Source organism: Protopterus annectens, chromosome 8.part0 (genome assembly GCF_019279795.1).
Source record: "Protopterus annectens isolate FY-2018-M chromosome 8.part0, PAN1.0, whole genome shotgun sequence".
NCBI lineage: Eukaryota > Metazoa > Chordata > Ceratodontiformes > Protopteridae > Protopterus > Protopterus annectens.
The window spans coordinates 1949571899-1949597756 of NC_056741.1; the positions used below are offsets into that span (position 1 = coordinate 1949571899).

General features: G+C 41.1%; 1 protein-coding gene across 2 annotated transcripts in view; it reads left to right on the forward strand.

Moving 5' to 3' along the window:
• MEAK7 (MTOR associated protein, eak-7 homolog) overlaps positions 1-25858 on the forward strand; it is a 167985-nt gene that overhangs the window by 63120 nt on the left and 79007 nt on the right. For both annotated transcript variants that reach the window (XM_044081470.1, XM_044081471.1), the window contains one exon: positions 15267-15500. In XM_044081470.1, the coding sequence (XP_043937405.1) occupies positions 15267-15500 (234 nt within the window). The remainder of the gene's footprint in view (positions 1-15266; positions 15501-25858) is intronic.

The following is a 25858-nucleotide window of genomic DNA, read 5'->3' on the forward strand; positions in this document are numbered from 1 at the left end:
TGTGGTGTGGAGGGATTGGGATTTCTTTAGATGTATCATTTCTAACAGAGCTGGGTCAGACATGGCTTTGTAAGTCAAGCAGAGATCGCCTCTAAGTAGGCGTTGTGAGACACAGAATAGTTGGGAGTTTTTTGAGTTTGTCCATATAGGACAAGACTTTAAGGCCTATGATCCTCTTTGTGAGGTACTTTTGCGGCCTCTCCAGTTGTTACAGGTGTCTAGTGAGGTACATAGCAAATGGGGCATTGTACTTTGATTGACCTAATGAGGGAAGAGTAGAGGGAGACAATGCCCTCTTTCTTCCTGGATGCAAAACCCTTAGTAATGAGATGTGCCACATAGAAGCACTTTCTGACCACAGTGGCAATGTGGTGGCAAAAGAGAGGTTGCTTTCAACCTGTGCTCCCAGATCTCTTATAATGTCTTCTGTGTTCAGTGGACTACCATCGATGTGGTAGGTCATGGGAACTGGGTTTTTCCCAAAGGGGATGATGACGCATTTTTTAGCATTAAGGTTAAGGCCATGGTTCTGACACCACTCGTTGGTCTCCGTGAGGCCTTTCTGTAGGATGTCAACATAATTTGGGGAGTTAATAATGGCTCCCAACTTGCAATCATCTGAGAACTTTGTCAGCCAGAGTCCCTTTGTGTTACACTGGACTTCTGAGAAAGTAGATACCAAACAGAAAAGGACCCAGGACCGATCCCTGTGGGACTCTACTTGTGACTGCTGGGCAGTCTGACTTGGAGTCAGCTACTTTCACACTGTGGGTACTATCTGTGAGCCATTTTGCAACCCACCTAGTGATATAGGTGTTTATGCCTAGCTTAGTGAGTTTTTCTATGATTCCGGAGTGGGGAATGGTATTAAAGGCCTTGGCCGGATCAAGGTAGGCTGTATGAACCACCTTGCCTTTATCCGCAGCTCTGGTGATTGACTTGAAGTCGACCGAGTTGACCAGGCATGATCTACCCTTCACAAAACCAAACTGTGTGGGATCCAGAGTTTGAAGATTCCCTATAGCCTTGTTTATTAGGTCCACAATGATGCTTTCCATAGCTTTGCATATCAGACTTGTGAGGCTAATGGGGCAATAGTTCCCAGGGTCTGTAGTCGCTCCTCTTTTGTGGAGAGGGATGACTATTGCAGTGCGCCATTCCATAGGGACAAAGCCTGAGGTGAGGCTGTGAATGAACAGGGCACACAGGTGAGGTGCCAGTTCACTCTGTAGTTCATGTAGAACACAACCAGGGATATTGTCAGGTCCCATAGACGCTGTATTCTTGGTCTTGGACAGTGCTGTTTTAAGAGATTGAGAGGTATGTGCCCTGGTATGATTAAACCCTCTCCCCAATCCTTTACCGTATTATGTTGCTGACATTTGCCACCTTTTACCCGCCTGGTCAGCCTTTACAAATTACTATTGTCTCATTCTCCACTACTGCAGTTACGTTTTGCTTCATCAGTGAAAATGTAGATATGCTTTCTGCCCTCTCATATATATCTGAAATGCACAGATCTGTATTGGATCCAGGACAGATCCCTGTTGTACTCCAGTACCCACTTTAATAAGTCCTTAAATCAACCCTATCAACACATTTCAATGTTCTATTTCCCAGGTCTTGGCCCACTGTGTGGGACTGAGTCAGAAGCCTTTGTTGAACTCCAGGGAGCCTCTCACTCTCTGTCTCTCCTTATTTTTTTTTCACAGTGGCTGTTTAGTGCTCTTGCACTTTGACCTGTCTCCCTTACAGCATGGCATACCCTATTCTTTCTTCCCTTTTTGGACCATGAGACCTGTTTTTCTGATCCCTAGTTTTCCCTGTCTTTTGGTGCTGGGTAACAAACTGATGAATGCCCATTAGTGAAATCAAAGCTACACGATGTCTTGCTGCTTTGAAAACAAAGCAGCATCAAACATTACTTTTGTATGAGACCTTCTAAAGATGCAGTTGGTTTAGCTATTAAATTCAGTCTTCTGTTGACCTATTCTGTAAAAGGTTTCTCTAATTTACATTTTGTCATATAGTTTTCCCTTTCAATGCATTTACTCTGTTCCATCTCCATCTTCTTTCTTGCCATCTTCAGTGTTTTCATAAATTCCCTTCCACAGCCCTTTGAGGATAATCTGCTACATGGGTTCACAGTCCCGGTCTGTGAAGAAGCACTTTTACCATTCTAGGGAATAAGCTGATCCCTGCAGACTGCTACTCCCCATTTTCATCTTCAGGACGACCCCTTCATATGTCTGCTACATAATCTTGTGCACTCATATTATGCCTGGTTTTGGTCTTGAATGACAAAAACTTGTAGCGCCTCTCTTCTCTCTGGTCATATCTTTCCTCCTCATCTCATGTGCCATTCTGCTAGCAGAAACATCAGTTTGGGACAAGCATGTGATATAAAAGAACTTTAACAAGAAGGAGTGTACAAATATTTGGGAATTGATGAAGGATCAACAGTAAAACACGAACAAATGTGAATAAAACTTTGTAAGGAATACTTCAGAAGACTTAAATTAATCCTGAACACAGCACTGACATCTAGGAATAAAATCCAAACTATAAACCAATTTGCTCTTCCTGTCCTAACTTACAGTTTTGGAGTGATTGACTGGCCCCAAAACGTGTTGGATAGATTAGATAGGAAAACAAGAAGGATTCTTCATGCTCACCAAATGATTTATAAAAATCAGTGCATACCAAGATTATATATTCCCCATTCTGAAGAAGGGATGGGCCTCCTTGAAATTGATTATATGTATAGATCTGCAATCATGGACTCCACACATATCTGCTGACCTCACAAGACCAAACATAGTGAAAGTTTTGAAACCTGAGGAGAATAAATCTAAGATGACTTCTGTGCTTAATTTAGCAGAAGCTTATCAGCGTCAAGCAGGAATGGAAATCAAGCCAGAAGTAAATAAAAAAAATTAGGCAGCAATTGAGTGTGCCAAAAAAAAAAAAAAAAAAACAAAATAAAGAATATAAGGTGAAGGATCAGATGAGAAGGCAAGAAATGTGGAAAAAGCATAAATATAGCTGCAAATATAGAAACCTTCTGGAAGAACCTCATGTTGATCAGAAATGAACACAGGAATGGTTAAGGAGAGGCAAATTCAAACTAATAGATGAAAGGTTAATATTGGCGGCCCAAGATAGTGGGCTGCATACACATTGGTTTGTAAAGTCCATTGAACATGTGGGAGAAACAGACAAATGTAGGTTTTGTAAAACCAAATTGGAAACAGTTGCACACCTTATTGCTGGTTGCGACATACTAATGGCAGAAGGACTGTATACTGAAGGGCATAATAATGTGTTGAAGCTGTTGCACTGGGGATTGTGCAAACATTATGTTATTGAAGTGGCTGAAAAACCCTGGAAACATGAGCCACAAAGCATCATAGAAAATGAAAAAGTCTACATCACATGGGATCATCCATTACCAACAGTTCAAAAGACAGATGCTAGAAAACTGCATATAGTGGTCCAAGAGTAGCACTGATGATTGAAATTGCCACACCCAGTGACTACAGTGTTTTGCATACAGAGAGACATGACACAAATTCATAAAATATCAGGATCTGCAGGCAGAAATGAGAGCAATGTGGAAGCAAATTACCCAGACAGTTCCAATAATAGTAGGACCAACGGGTCTTATAAAAATGAATTTACAATAGTATATAGATATGTTACCAATACATGTAACTCCATATGAACTGCAGAAGGAGTCACTACGGGGCACATTGTGGGTGCTGTGAAGAGCACTACTGGCTGACATCAAAGATTGAAACAATACTAATTTCATGAACTTTAATCATACTTTGACTTAGGAATGGGGTCCATTCTCATTATGTTATTAGAAACTCAAAAGACTTGGAGAAATTAAAAAAAATGCATTTGTCTGTAGACCTCCTTAGCAGCCTGATGTCATTTTCTGTATGAACATGTCCAAGGCTTAGTAGAGCAGGAATATATCTTTCTGCTTCTGGCAGCTGTTTCTTTGGTTGCACCACAGCATTCTGTTAACTGCCCCCCACAATCCAGTGATCCATTTTAGGTGGGATCAACACCTGCAGTTCCTTTTCCAGCTTGTTTGTAACCTCTTCTATTTTCCTCCTCAGCTGGTACTTCACAAGCATTGCTAATTCCTAGGAACAGTACTTTGTGTTTGTCTGTAAAGAATCTCAGGTGCCCATTGGGTGGTGTTTCCATCTTCTGTTTAAGGATGTAACCCTTTGTATCCCGCCATTTAACAGTGAAGCAGTCCAACTCTTCAGTCTGTTGTCATCCCACCTATTGCCCTACCAGTATTCATATCAGCATCTTTCATGAGACAAAGTCAGAGGCCTTGTTGAAGTCTAGGGAGACCACATCCAGCAATACCTGCTGGTCAGTTTGTTCCTCTTTCAGTTTAAGAAAGTGGATCAGGTTAGATAATGGCTTTTTCAGGCTATGTACCCATGTTTTCTTGGAGATTATTACCTTGCCTTGTAAGAAAGCAGTCACCCTTTCCATCCAGATTCTTTCAACAACTTTCCATGCTTTTAGTTTAATGGGACAGTAGTTCTTAGATTTATCCTACCCGCCCCCAAAAAAAAGGTAAACCTTGCAGTAATCCGTTAATACTATGGTGATGATTTCCAAAGATAATAGATTGAAAGTTTTATGAAACCAATTATTAAGCAATAGTAACAAGTAAGAGTGATACAGACACATTACTACAGCATAGAGCACTACATAATTAAAATGCTTTTCCTTCTGGCATCTGTCCACATTTGCCCTTTAAACCGATCAAAGGACACTGTGCTGTGATGTGTAAACATTACATTATGCCTGCCAGATTTTTCTATTGTTTACTATGGGTTAGGATAACTGGAATAGCAAGCTGGAAGGGTGGAGTTGTACCTTGTCATTATGGAGAGAACACTTTTTGCCATTAGAGCAACTTCCTGAATAATCTCTACTTTTAGTCACAGAGGACATTCCTGAAAAGATTTAGCTCCCCCAGGCTTTTGTTGCCTGTAGTCCTGTGTTGTGAGTGGAAGTCTGTGGGAGAAGACTATTTCCAAACCATGTTCAAATGTCTCCAGTGCTGTACCATCCGCTGTGCTCACTGTGAGGTGGAAAGTGAATGATTTCAGAAATGTGATTGCCGATAAGCTCTTCCCTGTCTCACACACTGTAAATTCACAAGTGTTTACTCATATTTGCAATAATTAGCTTGACCCATCATGATTCTGGTCTAATCCTGCTGCCTGCCTATTCCTCCTTGCGTTTGGCTTCCTTTGCAGTGCCTGTTTTTTTTTTTTTTTAATTAATGGATTAGTAAGTCATTTTTGATCACATATCAGATTAGATTCCAATTTATTTATTAGCATTTGTTTACCGGGTTGGTCCAGCTGGGCTAGAAGTGCCCGTTTCCAGTGGAGTCCCAGGGAGAAAAGCTCCACATGTAAGACATTTCACATACAAAATAGAATTTACTTTAATAAAGACATTTAGTACATATTATTGGCAGCTTATACAATTGGTGAAAAAGCAGTACATAAGTAATCATTCTGAAATCAAAGATATTATACATGCAATACAGAGTATATACATGGGAACATTCCATATGAGTAGTTTTCAGCTAGCAAAATTTATATAGGACACTTTATGCAGTGGGTGCATAGCAGATATAGGAGTTAATTAGAGACTAGGTACTTAAACGTTTCACATGTTTAGGAGGTGTAATAGCGGAGTGATAGGCTATATGAGTCCTGTTGCAGGAAACCGCAAAGTTGATGGATATTGTTGCAGATATATGTGGTGGTAGGATATTAAGATAGGCTGTGAGAGTACCTGAATGTCTCGCCTGGTTCACTGGTAGGTCTGTAAGGTTTAGGAAGAGAAGGAAGTAAACAGGAGGGATCAATGGTAGGACAATGAGGGTTAGTAGAAGAGGGAAGTGGACAGGATGGAGAGGTGGAATAAGTAAAAAGACAGGTGGATGTGAAAGGAGGATGCCAGTGTAGTAGAGTGGGGGTGAGAATAGTTGTGATGTTTGAAGTTAGGTTGTATGAGATGTGGTGTTAGCACATGTGCACAGCCAAGATAATGAGAGGTGTTATTTCAGAGATGTCTTGAAGAGGGTTACTGAGCAGGCGGATCTAAGTGTTGGGAGAGGGAGTTCCAAAGTTTTGCAGTGGTAAAAGGACTAAAGCATCTGGCCAGCTGAAAGTTTGGGCTTTTCTACATTTCAAATATTTTCAGTTCTGCCAAGTTTTCTTTTTTGTACCTGTTTACAGAGTGTTTATTCTGTATTCTGTTTCTTCATACTGAAAGTAAATAGGATATTCATTGCATTGTATTTACCTGGAAAGGAGGGATACACTTGAGATCTGTGAAAACTGTTTTTTCCAGTGTGCATCTTGCTTTCTTTTGACTATTTATTGGAAGTCTCATTTTGTAGTTTTTCTCTTTAGAAACTGTTTGCTTCATCATAAAATGGTCGTTTTGCCTCCTTATTAGTTTGATTCTCTCAAGTAATCAAAAATAGGCTCACAGGATGTAAATAGTATCCAAGATGTGTTGAAATGTCTGTCTGTCTGTGCTCGACTCCCTTTTTAAAGCTGCTTCTTTGCAAACACATAACCAATGTTGATAGGGTAGTGACAGTCTGGGGGGGGGCAAACAAAAAACAGAAACTGACATGTAGGAAGGATAGTGACCATACTTCATTCTGGGGAAGAGAGAGAGAAAAAAAAATAATTCCCTTTGTCCAGGGAAGAATAAAAAACTCCATTCTTACACCAACAGTGTTTGCATGGTTGGTTTATGGCATTATTTACTACAACTGCTTTAGGCAAGAGCCTTTATTTTATTTGTTTGTCTACTAGGATGGGGCACTTATCAATATTTCAACAGATGTTCTTCATGTTTCACTGTTGCAGTCATCACATTTGGGTTATCTGCTTGCAGTAGCCCTCAGTCGGCCTGATTATCAAAGTCTTGGGTCCTGCGTCGGTTGCTGTCTCATCTTCCATGGCGTCAGGTAGTCATGGGTATAAAGCATGCAGCCAATGCCATTACATCAGTCCTTCTTGCCGTGCAGTGCCCGAAGCAGAAGCAGTTCACAAGTGCCGGTCAGCAGACTCCTGAAATTTTCATTTTCGAGTTTCAGAACCGAAGTTTTCAACTAAAGCTAAGTACCCCGTTGGGGAAACTTTTTTTTTGCTCTAAACCGATGTCAGTAAAAGTCAATAATTGTATTTCTTGTGGAAAGCAAATACCTCATAAAGATTTTCATTTGTACTGTATTCCTTGCCTAGGCCCTGACCACGATGTACCTTGCTGTCAGTTTTGTGCCTTATTTAAGTAACAAACTATTTGTCGTCGGTATATTTACACTTCTAAATATTTTGGTACTCGGTTCAATTATCCAGATATGTCTTCGTAAGCCATCTGACTATCTACATTCCAAAAAAACACAAATATAAAGACAGAGACAGGCTGTCTAGATCCAAAGCTGCCAACGACGCTTCTCCTAAGCCAGTTGCCAGCTCGCTGGTACTCAAGTGAGGCACTTTCACAGCCCCTGATGCCCACTATTTCAGATTTGCGGGCGTCTAGTGAGACCTATTCCGAGTCCGGTATGCCTCGAGATGCTTCAACTGTGGAACCTGCGGATGTCTCTACCTTGTATGGGTCCGGAGCCGTTGTGCAGGCACCGGCTTCTGAGGGTGTATTCAGTTCTACTGACTTGCATATTAAACCGATGCCATCTTCTTCTTCAAGGCCTAAAACTGGAACCATGCCTAGAAAACCAACACCCAGACCGCATGGTCAGGCCTCTATGCCTAAAAAACATATAAGAATGGCCGGAGACCTTATTACTTTAATCAGGGGAAGCCAACCTTCCCCCTCTAAGAGACCTAGGACTGAATTTCCTTATGATACTTCTGACCAGGATTCTGAGATTTCTGTTTCCTCTGATGACCAGGATTTATCCTTATCTACCTATGAGGATTCTGATGCAGAGGACTCTATTCCCTCTGATTCCCCTTCAGAGGATTTCTCTTTTGGTGAAACCTTGCATACTCTTTCACTGGGAAGGCCAGGATTACTCTGATTCTAAAAAGAGGCTTTAGGGATTTCTTACTCCTGCCCCAGCACAGGCCTTTAGCTATCCCTCCTGTACTAGACATCGTTGATGATGCCTTTTCGGAATCTAGCTTGGCCCCTGACTCTTTGCCTCCTGCTCCCAGAAAACCTGATAGATATTACAGGGTTCCTGACTCTCACAAGTTCCTTTTTAAAAATCCTACTGTGGATCCTGAGACCATGTCATAGGGACCCAAAGGCATTAAGGCTACTACTGCCAAAAATCCTACCCCCTCTGATAGAGACTCCATGGCGCTGGATAGATGTGGTAAGAAGGTATACACTTCTGCAGCCTTGGCCATTGGGGTCTTAAACTGCCAGTCTCATATGTTCAGCAGCATATTATTGGATTGCTTAAACAGAAAATGATGTTGATTCCTGACTGTGATGAAAATAAGGATTTACAGGATTTAATGCATTCTGCTGAACAGGCTGGAAAACATACTTTGCAATGTGGTTTTGATTCACTAGAGGCATCTTGCAGGGCTGCTGTCACTGGGTCTGTACTTAGAAGGCATGCTTCGCTTCAGGAGCAATCTTTGCCAGATCATGTTAAAGCTAAATTACTGGATGCTCCCTTAAATCAGGACTGCCTGTTTGGCAACAAAGCAGAAGAAGTTCTTAAAACGATGGAGGAAAAAGCTAAATCTATGCAAACTGTTAAAGATTTCCTACAAGTGCAACCTCCAAGATTTAGTAGGCATTGGCCCTCTAAGAATTTGTCCTTTCCTGCCTCTTCCAGGCCTTTTCAGTCCAAACCCAGAACCAGCAAAATACGCAGGCTTCATTCCCATGGTGCACACAGGACTAAGCTGTGGGGGGCTCCTACTTCCAAATCAGGGAGTAGTAAGACTCCCCCCCTATGGTAAGCTGTCTCAATGACTTAACTTTAAAACTTCCAAGCACTTCTCAACTGACTGCTCCTTTAGGGGGAAATATTGCTCTGCAGGCCAAAAACTGGGAACTCATTACCCAGGATAAATGGGTTTTAAATATAGTTTCCCAAGGATACAGATTTCATTTCCACACATTACCAACCCCAAAGGGTTGGCCAGATCTACCCCCAAATCAGTGGGTAGAAGCTCAAAAGCAAGTACTCTCTCTCTCTCGTAAGCATAAAGGTTATTCAAACTGTGCCAGAATAGGAAAAGGGGCAAGGTTTCTACTTAAGACTTTTCCTGGTATCCAGAAAAGGCAACTCATGGCGTCCTATCCTGGACCTTTCTATCTTAAACACCTTTTTGGTGATTTCAAAGTTCAAGATGCTAACTCTTCACCATTTGCTTCCCATGCTAGGCAAAGATGCCTGGTTGGCAACACTGGTTTTAAAGGAAGCCTACCTACACATCCCAATCAGGGAATCTTACAGAAAATACCTACACTTCAAAGCAGGCTACATGCACTATCAGTTCTCTGCACTGCCCTTTGGCTTATCTACCGTGCCCAGGGTATTCACAAAGTGCCTAGCTCCAGTCATTGCATTTTGCAGGCAAAGAAATATTCAAATATACCCATACCTGGACGATTGTCTAATTCAGGCAGAAAGCCAGGACATACTTTTGAATCATCTGGCATTTGTACAAAAGGTGCTAACTTGTCTGGGGTACACCATAAATGAAAATAAATCACATCTGATACCCTGTCAACAAATTGTATTCCTGGGAGCAAGCTTGAACACAACTTCCCAGATGGCTTTCCTCATGCCAGAGAAACAAATTAATTTGACAACTTACTTCAAACTAATGGCCACAAAAACCCTGCTATCTGCAAGGCAAATACTGCAAGACTTGGGGTTCATGGCTTCCTGTATTCTACTAATTCCATATGCAAGACTGCATATGAGGAAACTACAATGGTATCTAAAAAGTCTATGGTGTCACCATTCTCAGGACTTAGAAGCAATGATTTCTATCATACCTTGCCTACGGTTAGAGTTCCTTTGGTGGGCAGAGGCCTGCCACCAAAACAAGGGACTACCATTCACTCTACCCCCTGCCGCCCAAACCCTAACAACAGATGCATCAGTCAATGCATGGGGGGGCTCACATAGCAGGGAAGTGCATTCAGGGCAAATGGAACCCAAGTGAAATGCACCTGCATATCAACTGGAAAGAAATGTTAGCTGTACAGAATGCTCTGACAGCCTTCAAGGACCACATTCTTTCAGGACAATTAGTGGTAAAGACGGACAAAACCACTGTTATGTGGTACATAAACAAGCAGGGGAGCACCCATTCTTATCCCCTCTGCTGACTAGCCATGGCTCTGTGGAACACAGCCTTGAGCTACCAAGTGCATCCACAGGCTCAGTTTCTGCCATGAAAACTAAATACACTGACATACGAACTAAGCAGAAATCTCATGGACCCACATGAGTGGAAAGTGGAACCAAAGACTTTCAACATGTTGATAAACAAGTGGGGGAGTCCAGATGTAGACCTGTTTGCCTCCTCTCAGAACTACCAATTGGATAAATTCTGCACAAGGACTCCCCACAGACAAGCTTGGAAAGTGGATACTCTGTCCTTCAGCTGGAAAAATCAGTTTATGCCTTTCCTCCTCTGCCTCTCCTCTCCAAAGTACTAATAAAGATCAAATAGGACAAACCAAGGATGATACTGATTGCACCAGACTGGCCACGGCAACACTGGTACCCCTCTTGCGCAGTGTGCCATTGCTGGCTCCATGGCACCTGCCTTAGACCCCTACCCTGCTGTCACAGCAGTAGAGCCAGAGTCTGCACCCTCAGCTTCAAACCCTGAACCTGGCAGCCTGGCTAATTACCTAATCTCTCCGTTACCATCCCTCAAGTAAACAAGTGTTGGATGTCATTTTGGAGGCAAGGAGGCCTAGTACTAGAAAATTGTATGCTGAAAAATGGAAAAGATTCTGTGCCTGGAACCAAACTCAAAGGATGGGCACAGCAATGCCCAATTTACCTCAGATTCCTCAATACTTAACTGAGATGCTTCACAAGGGCCTTTCTTTTTCCTCCATCAAAATTCATGCCTCAGCCATTTCAGCTCATTACAACACAAAACCACCCCTCTTCTCTCATCCACTGCTCAAGCAGTTCCTCAGAGGGGCCAGAAACTTAAGACCACCCAGGAGAGCCCCAACTCCAGCCTGGGACCTTAACTTTGTATTGGAAAAACTCACTCTTCCTGCTTTTGAGCTAGGTGCAAGTGCAGAGTTAAAATTCCTTTCTTGGAAAACAGCATTCCTTTTAGCAATCACTTCAGCAAGAAGGGCATCTGAATTACAGACCCTTATGGCAGTTGAGCCTTTCATCATCTTTCATGTGGACAGGGTGTCCCTCAGGACCAATCCCTCCTTCATGCCCAAGGTGGTATCCAGTGTGGCTCTTAATCAGTCCATTCATTTGCCAACCTTCTTTTCTAATTCACAGAACAAAGGGGAACGGATACTGCATTCCTTAGATGTGCACAGACAACTTAGATTTTATTTGGACAGGACTAAACCTCAAAGGAAATCTGAACAACTGCTGGTGACATTTGCTGCAAGGGCAGAGGGGAAGGCTATTTCAAAGCAAACCATTTTTAAATGGATAGGCCATTGCATTCATTCTGCTATAAGCACCATGGAAAACCTATGCCACAGGGGATTAGACCCCATTCAACCAGGGCTGCATCTACCTCTACAGCCTTTCTCAGAGGTGTCCCTACCAGGGACATCCTAGAAGCTGCTACCTGGAGTTCTGTACATACTTTCACCAAGCATTACTATTTGCCAATTTTCTATAAATCCAGAGCTGCTTTGCCACAGCAGTCTTGCAGAGCCTTATAGCTGGTCTTAATGCTATCTAAATTCCTCCTCCCATCCTTTGCTTTGGGAATCTACCCAAATGTGATGACTGCAACAGTGAAACACGAAGAACATAGTGCACTTGTGTACACTTGCCACAAATGTAGATGTTTGAGTGTATTCACTGTTGCAATCCTGGTTACCCTCCCTCCAGCCCCCTGATTTCTTTTGGCTATACCTCTACTCTCTTTTACTGTGCTTAAAAGCTTTTTGGTGTATTTGCTTTTTTGTTGGAGGTATACCCTGTGTGTGTGTGTGTGTGTGTGTGTGTGTGTGTGTGTGTGTGTGTGTATATATATATATATATATATATATATATATATATATATATATATATATATATATATATATATATTGTATATATATAATTGCTTCCCATTAGGGGGGGCACCTGACATCTAGGGCAAGAAAAACTGATGTAATGGCGTTGGCTGCATGCTTTATACCCCTGACTACCTGACGTCATGGAAGATGAGACAGCAACCGACGCAGGACCCAAGTTTTTGATAATCAGGCTGACTGAGGGCTACTGCAAGCAGATAACCCAAATGTGATGACTGCAACAGTGAATACACTCGAACATCTACATTTATGGTAAGTGTACACAACTGTACTTTTCAGGCCCAGTCCATTTGTTGGATGCAACAATGAACAAAGAAGACAAATAAATTGTACAGTAACGTTTATGAATTATTCTGATCGCAGCATAGCAGAACTGTAGCTAGGCTGCCCTGGGTGCAAAGTGTTAGAGTGATCAGCAGGGAAGTTGGATACAAAGGTTAAAAATGGCTGTTAAGTGATATGGTTAGAGCTTGGATATTTGTAATGGCTCTGTTTTAGTAGGTATGCTGTAAATTATGGTTTGAAGTTGGTATTAGTTGTAATGAGGGGAGTACATGCCAGAGGAATGGACCTTCTAGGATCCCTTAGATTTTGCTCAACTTAGTACGTACAATTAGGAGTGTAGTAATGTCTATCTTTTTAAAGGAAAATTGTCGCATGAGAGAGGCACTTCAGTCAGTAGGTCTGTGGGTCATGCTTATCCCAAATGTTACACTGAGGATGGTAACAATTAGGACATGTTTCTCTCTGGGACTACTTTGCAAAACCTCTATTAAACGCAGACTGTACTTGTAAAAATGCCACATTGTTTTTTTTTATATCTTTCTTTTATCTGTGCCTTATTTGTGTTGTCCCTGTTTTTATTATTATTTTTGCAGTTCGTTAAAATCCTCCTATCAAATACTATCCAAGTAAATAAATATAAATATAAATATGTAAATATAGCCTTCCATGCTGACATTGTTGTGTTTTTCAGCCTTACTCCTGCATTGCATTCAGTCTCCTACCATGATATATAACACAGCTTAGATACATGAATACAGTGGTGATCTGCTTTTGCTTAGAGGGAGAATTTGCTGTGAATGCCTAACTTTTTATCCTGTCTATAGGAATGGTTGTACAATTCAAATGTTCCTGATTTTTGTCTCATTTTAGCTCCATCCCTCTTAATTCCTCCTAAAACTAGTGACTTTTATTGAAAAGGTGCTGAATTGCACTTGATAAATACTGACAGTAATTATAGAGTTATACATTTTCTGAAGTAAAAGAAGTCTATATTAATTCACATTCTATTAATCTGTCACTGTCTCAGGCTAATATATTTTAAGTGCCCCTGATTGTTTCTGGATTTATCCCTAATTGGTTGAGAGCTACAGGAACAGTGTCGTTGTTCTGCGTCTTGTTGACTTGTAGTTGTCACAAATCAGAACAAACTACTAAAAAGCTTTACATAATTCACTTGTTTAACTACCTGACTCGACCAGTATTTACTTTTTTTTCCTTGTGTTCAAAGCTTCATAGCCCTAGTAGGGGCAGCATTTAGCATTGCTGTCTTTAATGTTTTGCAGTTTTGTAGATTACAACAAGCCTTCACTGGCCAAAAAATGTGAACACCTACCAGTTAATTGAAATATGACTGAATACCCCTGCACATACACTTGATATAAATATTCTTCCAATGACTGTGTTGAAACGCTTTCACTACAGTTGCATATGTTTATAGTATACCACTGATTTCATGAGAAAGTAAAACTGAGGGTAACCGTTAGTGAAATCTACAGAAGGAGGTGATTATCCCCTCTGTTCTTGCAAGCAAAGATAAATTCCTTTTGGAAAGTGTGCTAGATCTGAATAAGAAACAATGACCTTGAGATCTTTGTGCTCTCAGGCAGGAAGAATGAAATGAAGGAATTGAAGTGCTCGGAGGGATTTCTGGCCGCTAAACTGTGACTTGGTAATGCTTTATGAAAAAAAAAAAAAAAAACTCTGGTGTGATTTATCTGCATTGGGGATGTGGAACTTGTTTCCATGCAGGCTGTCTTGGTGAAGTTGTACATTTGGGAGTAGTTTGTTTTGAATGTCATAGTGTTTCTTGCTCACACTTTCATACAATAACCACTGTCTGTTCACTAGCTACTTTGTACCCAATGTAGAATTCTTTCATATTCTGACAGGCTGCCTTTGAGATATGTAGTCTGTAGATTCTAATACTGCAACTTTACTATCTCAGTAAGCACTTGTGATGAGCTTTCTTAACACCCAAAAAGCTTTTGTCTCAGGATTACAGGCTCTCATAATCCATATGTTTTCTAGCTGTTTTTCCAGTGCAACTTGTTTTATCTGTTTTACCAGTTGTACTGGTCCTTCTCAAGTCCTGTTTATTGCAACTACTTTGTGCAATTTAATTTGTTAGCCAAGTAAACAGACTAGTTTCTGGACCATTTTTCTGCCATGGTTGGAGCAAATGCATATATAAACACAAAGAAAAATGAAACACATTGCAACTGAAATACAGCACTAAGTGTGGCACAGTGGTTTTAAAGTCTGATTTTATTTGTAAATAAAAGTAGTACAGTTCTCGTGGTGTCAGTATGTGGTCATGAAAGAAATGTCTTTAAAAGAACAGGTTAAAAGTTCCATGGTGTTAACTGTCTTATTTGAATGCTGCTGAAGGTTTAATGTTGTGACAGCACTCTTAAGGTAAGTAGTCAATTGGACAGCCTTTTTAGGGGATGTGATATTAACCTTCTCCTTCTGGAAGCTATTGCTTTTCAGTTAATGTTTATCTGTAAACAGCACATTTTTTTAAATGTTTATTTATATTTTTGCAGTTTTTTAGTGTCAAGTTTTTTTTCAGTGTTACATAGTTTACTATTTACTGCAAGTTTAATAAAAATTCCTAGCACTTTTAGTAATATGCTGGAATATATGCTTTTTTCCCCTTGCAGGCCTATATCAAAGATACATTACCAGATTCTATGATTACCCGGCTCCATAATGGGATGTGCACTGTGGATATCAGTGGGAAATCGGCTGGTGCTGCAACACAGTTTGGTAGAGAACATTTTGTTGTGTTCCTGTCTGAAGTCCTTGTAGGAAATGCAGAGGAGAAAAGTTTTGCTGTAATGCCAATGATATCTGTATCTAACAATGGCTCAGTGACTGGGAAAGAAGTCCTAGAGGTATAGTTTGATAAAGTACACTACATTGTTTTTATCAAAAGAAAATGTTTGGAACAGATAAAAAGCAGGTCCTGAGGCAGAACTTTTTTTGTTCATTCAGTGTTATCTAAAACCCACGATTAGATTTTGTGTTTTGTAGATTCAGTTCTATTTGGAATCATGAATCTTTGTTATAAGTAGTCTACTTGCCCTTGAGGTAGTCTGTCAGAAGATATTACATCAACAACATGCAACATACAAGTCCTCTATTGGCATATTTTTTCAAATGGTTACCATTGCGTGACTTGTCACCTGGCAGTCTTCTTAAGGTGAGGACAGACTTTCACTTGGTTTGCGTTTGCAAGTTGGAAAGTTCCACGTAGGTACTAGGGAGAGAGCTTCCAAGTACTTAAGTTTGAAGAGGAAGAATAAAATCTTGCCTTCATACCAACACAGAGTGGTAAGAATGAGCAATATATTCTGAACAGCGTCTGGCAGTGGAGAGTATCCAGGAAGAATCCATGTTAAACAGGCATTTGGCTCTAATCAAATATTAAAAAGTACTGCTACAGTTGATGAGTTATATAACTGAATTGCAAATCCTTTATACACTTTAATATGTAAATGCAGCTTTAAGTGCATCCTACATAAAAATTAGTGTTATGTAGTTTCTGAGGTAGCCCATCTCTAGAGTATGTACAGTATATTTGGTTCCTGTGTTCCATTTTCTGTGTGGCCAGAGGTAGTTTCTTTGCTCACCAGTGGGAGTGGGGAGTACTGAGCTGCTTGTTTGTCCTCAAGGGAGTGGTTAGAGACAGCAACTAGTAATTCATTGGCCATTTTGGGTCATTTCCTGTTTTTTCCAGCACCCTGCTATAAAGCGCGATTTGGCGGGCTTTTTCAGGCATTAGAGAACTTGGCATAACTCCTCGTGGTCCCCTGCAGAGTTCCTAAGCCAGCAGAGAGCAGAAAAAGCAACTTTCTTGATTATAAGTATTTTTTAAACATTTTATTTTGCTTTTTTCGATCTTTTGAGCTTTTCGACTACTGTTTGTGCCTATATTACTATTTTATTACCTGATTTTCCTGTTTTTCTGTGCTTAAATTGTTGATTGCACTTGTTGGCTAAAGTTTTGCTTAAAAGTAACAAACAGGCTAATACACTCAAGTGTACCAGCCTTTGATAGCAATTTAGTCGAATACCAAAGCATTTACTGTATTTTTTCTGTCTGTTTACAAAAAAACTAAAAAAACCCAAAAAAATACTTCTCCTTTCCTAAACTTTCCTAGCTAGTTGTTCCAGTGATCAGATTTTGCTGATCCCTGGGCTTTGTATTTGGTTCCTGTGTTCCTCCATTTTCTGTGTGGCCAGAGGTAGTTTCTTTGCTCACCAGTGGGAGTGGGGAGTACTGAGCTGCTTGTTTGTCCTCAAGGGAATGGTTAGAGACAGCAACTAGTAATTCTTTGGCCATTTTGGGTCATTTCCTGTTTTTTCCAGCCCCCTGCTATAAAGCGCGCGTTAGCGGGGAGTTGCCACTGTTGCACACAAGAGCAGCGGCGGTTTAACAAGGTTAAACTATTCAGGCTACCTAAATTCCACTCTTCAAATTTTCCCTTAAATCTACCTTCCTCGAACTGTACTGCCGATCTAACCAGCGTATCCTATAACTAAAAACTTCATCTCTACTTGATTTCCAAGTAGACTATTCTCTATCTGTAAAGCCTAGCACTTGCTCCTACAGTACTTGCACCTTGATAAAGCACTATTATTATAGATAGTACCCCACCAGCCTAGTACCCACATCCCCCGGAGTCTTTTGTAAGTTTTTTTCTATTACTTCTAGCATGTCGAGGGATCAGTTGCTAGTGTCCTCTCCTGCTCAACTGGTGAACCTGGGAATATTGAGGCAATGTTACAATTGCCTCATGTACACAGACAATCCTCTCCTTCTCCCACAAAACACAAATACATGCGAGAGATGCAACTATACGGCCAAACTGGAGGCTGAGCTCTCTCAACATAGGACTGGCAAGACCAGACAGGAGGAGAAGGTAACCACACACACTACATACCCAGTCACACATAGTACCATCACAACTTCAAATCATACACATAATCACACAAAGACATACTCGGAGGCTCTGACCAAAAATCTACCAAAACAGCAGAGGCCTCCAAAGCAGACAGCCAAACAACTACCACCTCAGGACCCAACACATGCATCACATAGACCACACAGTCAGAGTGTCAAACAGTCACAGCCCTTAAGGCCAAACACAATGCCAGACACACTCGTCATTGGTGACTCCATAGTCAGGCACACTGACGTCCCGCTCACCAGACTGAGTAAGGAGAAGGTCACAGTAAGCTGCCTGTCGGGCGCTAGAATCCGCCACATAATGCAAGCACTCAGGTTTCTCAACAGCAAATACAAGTACGACTCAGTCATTGTCCATGCTGTTGTCAACGACCTGAGACGTACCTCCTTGGACTACATGAAAAGAGACATTGAGGAGCTCTCTGATTATGTAGCCCAGGCAGGTATGACCCTGACCTTGAGCAGTATCCTACCTTCACCTAGAATGATGCCACAATACAGTGATAAGATGATCAGCTTTAATAATTGGCTTAAATTTTGGTGTCATTCAAAGGGGATCCAATGTCTGTCTGCCTGGGATGACATGCTGGACAAGCCACGCTGCTTTGCAAGGGACGGCTTGCACCTGTCACCCCTGGGCTTCCGGATATTGGCAAAGGCTCTTGCCACCCCCATAGTGCCTTTTTTAGGCAAAGCTCAAATTCTAAACCTACCACCCTAGAACACAAAAAAGGAAAAAAACTAAGGGTAATGCTGCTCAATGCCAGAAGTCTCAATCTCCAGATGCACGACTCGAGGCCCTTCTCAGTATGGAGAACATCGATGTCTGTGCTGTGACAGAAACCTGGTTCAAGGCTCCTGAGAGCACCCCAGCACTATCAAGTTTCACCTCATATCATGCGTTCCGGCCCCAAAATCCGGACAACACCAAGAAAGGAGGGGGGGTGTCCATATTCATAAAGGACACACACACCTCAAGGTTGGTGGCAACGCACGATGCATCGGAGACCATCCAGGTGCAATTAACCATAGGCAAGACTGCTCTGCAATTTGTAGCATGTTACAGGCCACCCTCTCAAACTCAGGAACCTCACATGGCCTTCCTGAAAACATTGGAGGGGATAAATGTATCTCCAAATACCATCATACTAGGTGATTTCAACTACCCTAATATAGACTGGGAACACTATTCAAGCCCAAACACTCTAGCCCAAAGGTTCCTGGAGTTCATAAACTCAAATGCCATGGAACAACTAGTCACCATCCCCACAAGAGGAGAAAACATACTTGATCTCATCATCACGAACATGGGATCACAATGTTCAACACCGAAGTATACCCCTCACTGGTGAGATCAGATCATAAACTAATCTCGCTGGAGGTCCTGCGACCGCCCCCACCTGAAATAAAAAAAACACAGTGAAAAACTTCTCAAAAGCCGACTTCACACTTCTAAAAACTAGTGTGGTCTCCTTTAAGGCCCCTGAGCCAGTGGTAAACATTACTCAAACCGCTGAATCACTTACAAATGCCTTCTGCCAGCACCTACAGGACTGCATGGATCAGGCAATCCCAAACAAAACTAAGACTCTTTGTACCAAAGGCAAGCGTCCAGTCTGGTGGACCCCAGCCATAAACAAGCTCTACAACAAAAGGAGGAAGCTACTACAAGATAGAGCAAAATCCTTGAAAGGTAAGACACCTTTGATCATTATAAGTAAAAACTAAGAGCTCTCATAAAATCATCCAAGGCAAATTTTGAGAGAAAAATCGCCAAGGACTCAAAAGACAATCATAAGGCCTTCTTTAGCTATGTTAGAAACCTAGGAGGAAACTCCCAGATATGCTCAGAATTAGTTCAAAATGATGTGAAGATTACTGAACCTACACACATTGCCAACATACTGGCTGACAGGTTCAGTGCAAACTTCTCCCCCCCCCCAAAAGGAGAGATTATCTATACCAGAGGATTGTAGCCCCCCAAACATCTCCAACGCCCAGGTGAGAACTGCTCTCCAAGGCAAAAAACACAGCATCCATGGGACCGGATGGTGTCCCTGGCTGTGTGCTCCACGAACTCAATGAGGAATTAAACCCGCAGTTAGGACAGCTGTTTAATCTTAGCCTCACCTCAGGATACGTACCCAAGGAGTGGCGCACGGCGACTGTGGTCCCACTTCATAAGGGCAGTGCCTCCACCGACCCTGGAAATTACCGTCCCATGAGCTTGACAAGCCTTATCTGCAAAGCCATGGAGAGGATCATAATGGAACTCATAAATAAAGACATAGGGAACTTGCAGACTTTGGATCCATCCCAGTTTGGCTTTGTCAAAGGCAGATCATGCCTCTTAAACTTGGTTGACTTTTTCGAAACAGTCACCAAGGCCATTGATGAGGGCAAGGCAGTCCATACAGCCTACCTCGACCTGGCAAAGACCTTCAACACAATACCCCACTCAGGTATCATCGAAAAACTCATCGGCTTAAATGTAAACCCATACATCACAAGATGGGTTGCAAACTGGCTAAGTGACAGAACCCACAGGGTCAGAGTTGCTGGCGCCATGTCAGACTCAAAGCCTGTCACAAGTGGTGTCCCACAGGGCTCAGTCCTGGGACCACTCTTGTTCGGCATCTACTTTTCTGAAGTACAAGCAAACACAGGAGGGTTATGGCTGACAAAGTTTGCAGATGACTGCAAACTGGGCGCCATAGTCGAAAACACATCTGAGACAGATATCCCTCAGAAGGGCCTCACAGAAACGGATAACTGGTGCCAGAGCCATGGCCTAAAGTTAAACGCCAAGAAATGCATAGTCATACCCTTCGGGAAAAACAAGGTTACCCCTAGCTACCATATAGGTGGCAATCCACTGAGCACAGAAGAAGTCATCAGGGATCTGGGGACCCAGGTTGACAGTAACCTTTCGTTTGACACTCATGTTGCCAAAGTAGTTAGGAAAACCTTCTACATTGCCCACCTGATCATGAAGGGATTCACATCTAGATCTAGGGAGGTCATCGTCCCCCTGTACTCATCACTCATTAGACCTATGATTGAGTACAATGCCCCATTCGGAATGTATCTGACCCGACACCTGCAGCAGCTGGAAAGGCCCCAAAAGTTCCTCACCAAAAGGATAAAGGGTCTCAAAAATATGTCTTATGCTGCCAGACTGAAAGAACTCCAGCTCTGTTCAGTCGCATACCGCTTGCTCAGAGGTGACCTGTGCCTGACATATAAGGCCATGTCAAACCCAGATTTGATGAATATGCTTCACCTCAAAAAATCTAGATCCCTCAGAACCACAAGAGCGGGAGACTTAAACCTTGACACGGTTATTAATAGAACATGCTGGAGGGACAGATTCATCACCCAGAGACTCCCTATGCTGTGGAACAAAATCCCGGTACATGTGAGGCAGAGCACCTCGCTGGCCTTGTTCAAGAGGAATCTTGACCAATGGATGGGAGATCGCAGATATACCCCAGGGATTACTTCAGTGTCACTGCTTGACAGAGGCACAGCAAAATAATAGGCATAGTTTTCTTCAAACTAAAGGGGTGGCAAAAGCCACATAACTATGGGCTAGGCTTATAAATGCCCTTGGGCAGATAGCCTAGTATGAACCTATGAACCTATAAGAATCCAAGAAAATGCTAGACAGGAAACAGCTAGGATAAGTACTCCACCAAGGTACAATAAAGTCATAAAAATCCACAAAGAAATGGTGAAGCAACCAAGGCACAGAATGTCCTAGTTTAAACACAGTCCAAGGATAAATAAAGGTAGGTAAAATCCAAGGTAAATTTATTCACTCAGGTAAGCGCTTTCATGATACACATATCACTTCTTCAGACCTTCAAACAAACACTTCCTACTCAACTATATTTAAACAGTATTCAAACCAATCGAATCAAACCAATTAATGCTTGAAGTAATTAGCACTTAAAGTAAAACCAGTCATTCTACAATATGTACAAAGTCATACTGGAAAACATTTCAAGTATAGATACGTAATAAATATTGTATCATAAAATGCATTAGTTAAAAATGAGTTAGTTAAAAATGATTAAAATATATATTTAATATGTTTATCTGTCTTTCATTAAAGGCGGCCACGGTGGTGCAGTGGTTAGCATTGCCGCCTCACAGCAAGAGGTTCTCCGGTTCGATCCTCGGCTGGGGTGCCTTCTGTGCGGAGTCTGCATGTCCTCCCTGTGGTCACGTGGGTTTCCTCCGGGTGCTCCGGTTTCCTCCCACATCCCAAAGACATGCTGCAGGTGGATTGGACACTCTAAATTGGCCCTAGGTGTGCATGTGTGTGTGCCTTCTGTGGAAGGTTGGGCGCCGGGCTGGCAACTCGACACTGTAAAACTTCACTGCCAATTAATGTGCGGACATGGTGATCCGCTGTGGCGACCCCTAACCGGGAAAAGCCGAAAGAAGAAGAAGAAGAAGATCTGTCTTTCATTAAAATAATTTAATTTCATTTGAACAACCTCCTATTCTTCAAAACTGGTTTCAAGGGTATTCTACCATTAAGGCCCTTTCCTTTATTTCCCTTTGTGTTTAGTAATGCATATGAAAGACAAGATGGAGCTCTACTATTAGTGACACTAGATGTATGCTCGTTGTTTACTTGTATTCTGAATACAATCGGATTAGAATTGTTAAGACAATATTTACTGGAAGAAGGGACATGTGATGGAAAGAAAATAGATCTAATATGCTTATTAATGGAGTTAGTTTTAACCAATAATGTGTTGAGTTTTGATGGTAAGTTATATAAGCAGAAAGATGGTGTGGCCATGGGGACGGCAAGCGCAAATAGCTATACCAATCTCGTCATGGCTACATGAGAAAACAGGAATGTGCTTACTAATGAAAGATGGCCCCAGATCCAATTTTATAAACCGTTTGTTGATGATCTCTTCCTGTTATGGAGTGGTGATGATGCAACGTTAAAAGAATTCACTACAGAAATTAATAACAGCACTGACTTTCTAAAATTTGAGATGAAATACTCTAGACAGGAAATAGAATTTCTTGATGTAATGATTAGTATGGATGATGTGAATGGGATAACCACCAAGTTGTTTAGGAAGAAATGCCATAGAAATACTTTACTCCATTGAAGCAGTATGCATCCAGGACATATCTTTAAGAATGTAGTAAAAGGGCAAACCCTTAGGACTTCAAGGCTAACAGCCAGGGATGATGAATTTAAGGAAGAACTAACTAGTCTGAAACGCAGATTTAATGAAAGGGGTTACACTGATAGTATGACTTCAGGTATCCTGGATGCATCTACTTCATGTAGAGATAGTATAGGCAAACCATATTTTTCAATGCCCAGTAATGATAGAACAGGTTATGTTCAACATAAAAATGAATCTGTTAGATTCTCTACTTATTTTACCAGCGATGTGAATATAATAACCAGTGTGATAAAAAAGAACTGGAATATATTAACACAGAATCCAGAAATCAAACAAGTTGTAGGGGAAAATCCCAGTTTTATATTTAAGAACAGGAAATCTTTGAAAAGGATGTTATGCTATCCACATCATAATAAGGGACAAGATATGGCAGGAGTAAAAGGGATGGTTCCTTGTGGTAGATGCAATCAATGCATATACATAAATCATGAGAATGTATTTACACATCCAGACACCAAGCGAATATATGATTTTAGTGTAGCAGCCAACTGTAACACAAACCATGTGGTCTACTTGGCTGTCTGTCAGAAATGTTCTGCATTTTATGTGGGCAAGACTGACAGACAGCTAAGATTTAGAATCAGGGAACACTTATTAAATATTAGGAATGGTGTTGCCACTAATGCATTAGCCAAACATGTGTCCTCTGAAGGCAATGACCATAATTTTATGTTCTCAGTTATTTTGAGAATTATTCCTAATGAGAGCGGTGGTGATATAAGGAACTATACAGAGACCTCTGAAACTAGGTGGATTATCAGATTAAGAGCTAATAAAGGAAAGGGCCTTAATGATAGAATACCCTTGAAACCAGTTTTGAAGAATAGGAGGTTGTTCAAATGAAATTAAATTATTTTAATGAAAGACAGATAAACATATTAAATATATATTTTAATCATTTTTAACTAATGCATTTTATGATACAATATTTATTACGTATCTATACTTGAAATGTTTTCCAGTATGACTTTGTACATATTGTAGAATGACTGGTTTTACTTTGTGCTAATTACTTCAAGCATTAATTGGTTTGATTCGATTGGTTTGAATACTGTTTAAATATAGTTGAGTAGGAAGTGTTTGTTTGAAGGTCTGAAGAAGTGATACCTACCTTTATTTATCCTTGGACTGTGTTTAAACTAGGACATTCTGTGCCTTGAGTATGTACAGTATGTTGTATTCATGCATAATTGGGAGACTATGTAGACAGTATGTACAGCATTTCATGTACGTACATGAAAGACTGTATGTAGACGGTATGTACAGTATGTTGTGTGCATGCATAATTTTGAGTCTATGTAAACAGCATGTACAGCATATCATGTGCATGCATAATTGGGAGATTGTATGTAGGTACAAGGGAAGTTGAAGACTGAGAGGATGGAATGGATTTGTATGAGGGGAAAATGACAGTGAGGCTCACCACAGAGTAACAGTAGGTAAGTGGCAGCCACATTAGGGAGGAATGAGTGAGGACAATTCTCGTTTAGGTGGGGGGAGTATAAGAAAAGGGAATGGGAGGTGGTAGAGGAGGAGTGGGAGAACAACTTTGTTGAGAATTAAATGCAAATGTAGAAAGAGTTTGTTGTATTTGCTCATGGCCCCGGTCCAAGCACCTGTTGTATTTGTGTGACAGATACTCGAGGTTGTGCAGTGTCAGAGGCAGTATATTTAGAGTTTGGAAGGTGTGGGGGCAAAGCTTCCATGTCAGTAGTGAGGCTGTCTGGTAGTCATTAATTATATTATGTATAATGTCAGCACAGAAGTACTTTTTCTATCTTCGTTCAGTATCACTACAGAATAATTGTCTGTCTGTATCTAGATGTCTTAAGAACTATCTGTGTAGTGTACCTTTATTTAAAAAAATTTGTTGTCATAAATATCTTAAATATATCTGTTGGAGCTTTTCTCCCCAGGCCACCACTAAAGTGGTCTGTACCCAGTCTGACACTCCTGGTCATGAAAGACAAAAAAATAAGTAAGGCTGCAATTTCAGGTGATCAGCAGCAAGGTGTTGGAACTCAAACAATTGGGACGTGAGTTACTGAAGTAGATATATGGAAACTATGTTGTTTGTAGGTGAGAGGATTGGGGTTAAGGCATATCCATCTCCCCCATTGGGTACCACACGTTTTTACATTATCTCATATCTCTTCTGGATCAGCGACATTCTATTTAGTCACTTGTGGGAATTTAATCCAGGTATTGCTTATGAAAACATCAAATCAGCAGTCCCAGAACAACTTGCTGCTGAAGATAGGTACTTCAGCTGAATATTGCAATAATGGAGTGCTGGGTGGGGGGGTTACTAACTTGGGAGTGAGGGTTATGTGCTAAGCTGGGTAATGGATGACATGCAGAAGCATGTCCAGCAAGTGCTGATTTGCATTAGCTGTTGTTGCCTCTCCAATTTTCTCTTCCTGGTATACAAACAAATGTAATGTCCAGAGTCCATTTAAAAAGAAAGCTGGAGGAGAAAAGCTTGAGATGTAGATATACAATATTTATCAGCAAACAGTCCACTGTACATGTACAGTTTCTACACAGAAATGAGAAGACAAACAAATCTAAAAGGCAGTATCCTAACACTGAAGAAAAATGTGTACATATATCAGTTAAAAGTAATTAACAGCTGAAGAATGTTGTTCATTCATTTACAGTGACAACTGCACATTAATTTTTGGAACAACAGTATTACATCAGCAGTATATATGACAGAAAAAAGCTAAAATAAGCAGAACTGTAATTTGAGTACTGTATATTAAATACAGATGTGAATGCAAGACAGTGGTGTGTGTGTGTGTCTGTGTATGTGCCTGTGTGTATATATACGCTCATGCCAGTCTTGGGCTTTGACTTATCTTGTGTTCAGAATTTGTGTTGTACTCCAGTATGACACTTTTATGCAAGAGAGGAATAACACTGGAAAATTTCTAGATATGTGGAGTATATTGGTAGATCAGGGTGATAATGACTGGCACTTCATGGGTGGTACATGCTGAAAGGTAGTCAAGTCACTGAAGAACAAGGCTTGAGTTTTACTAAGATAAAGTGG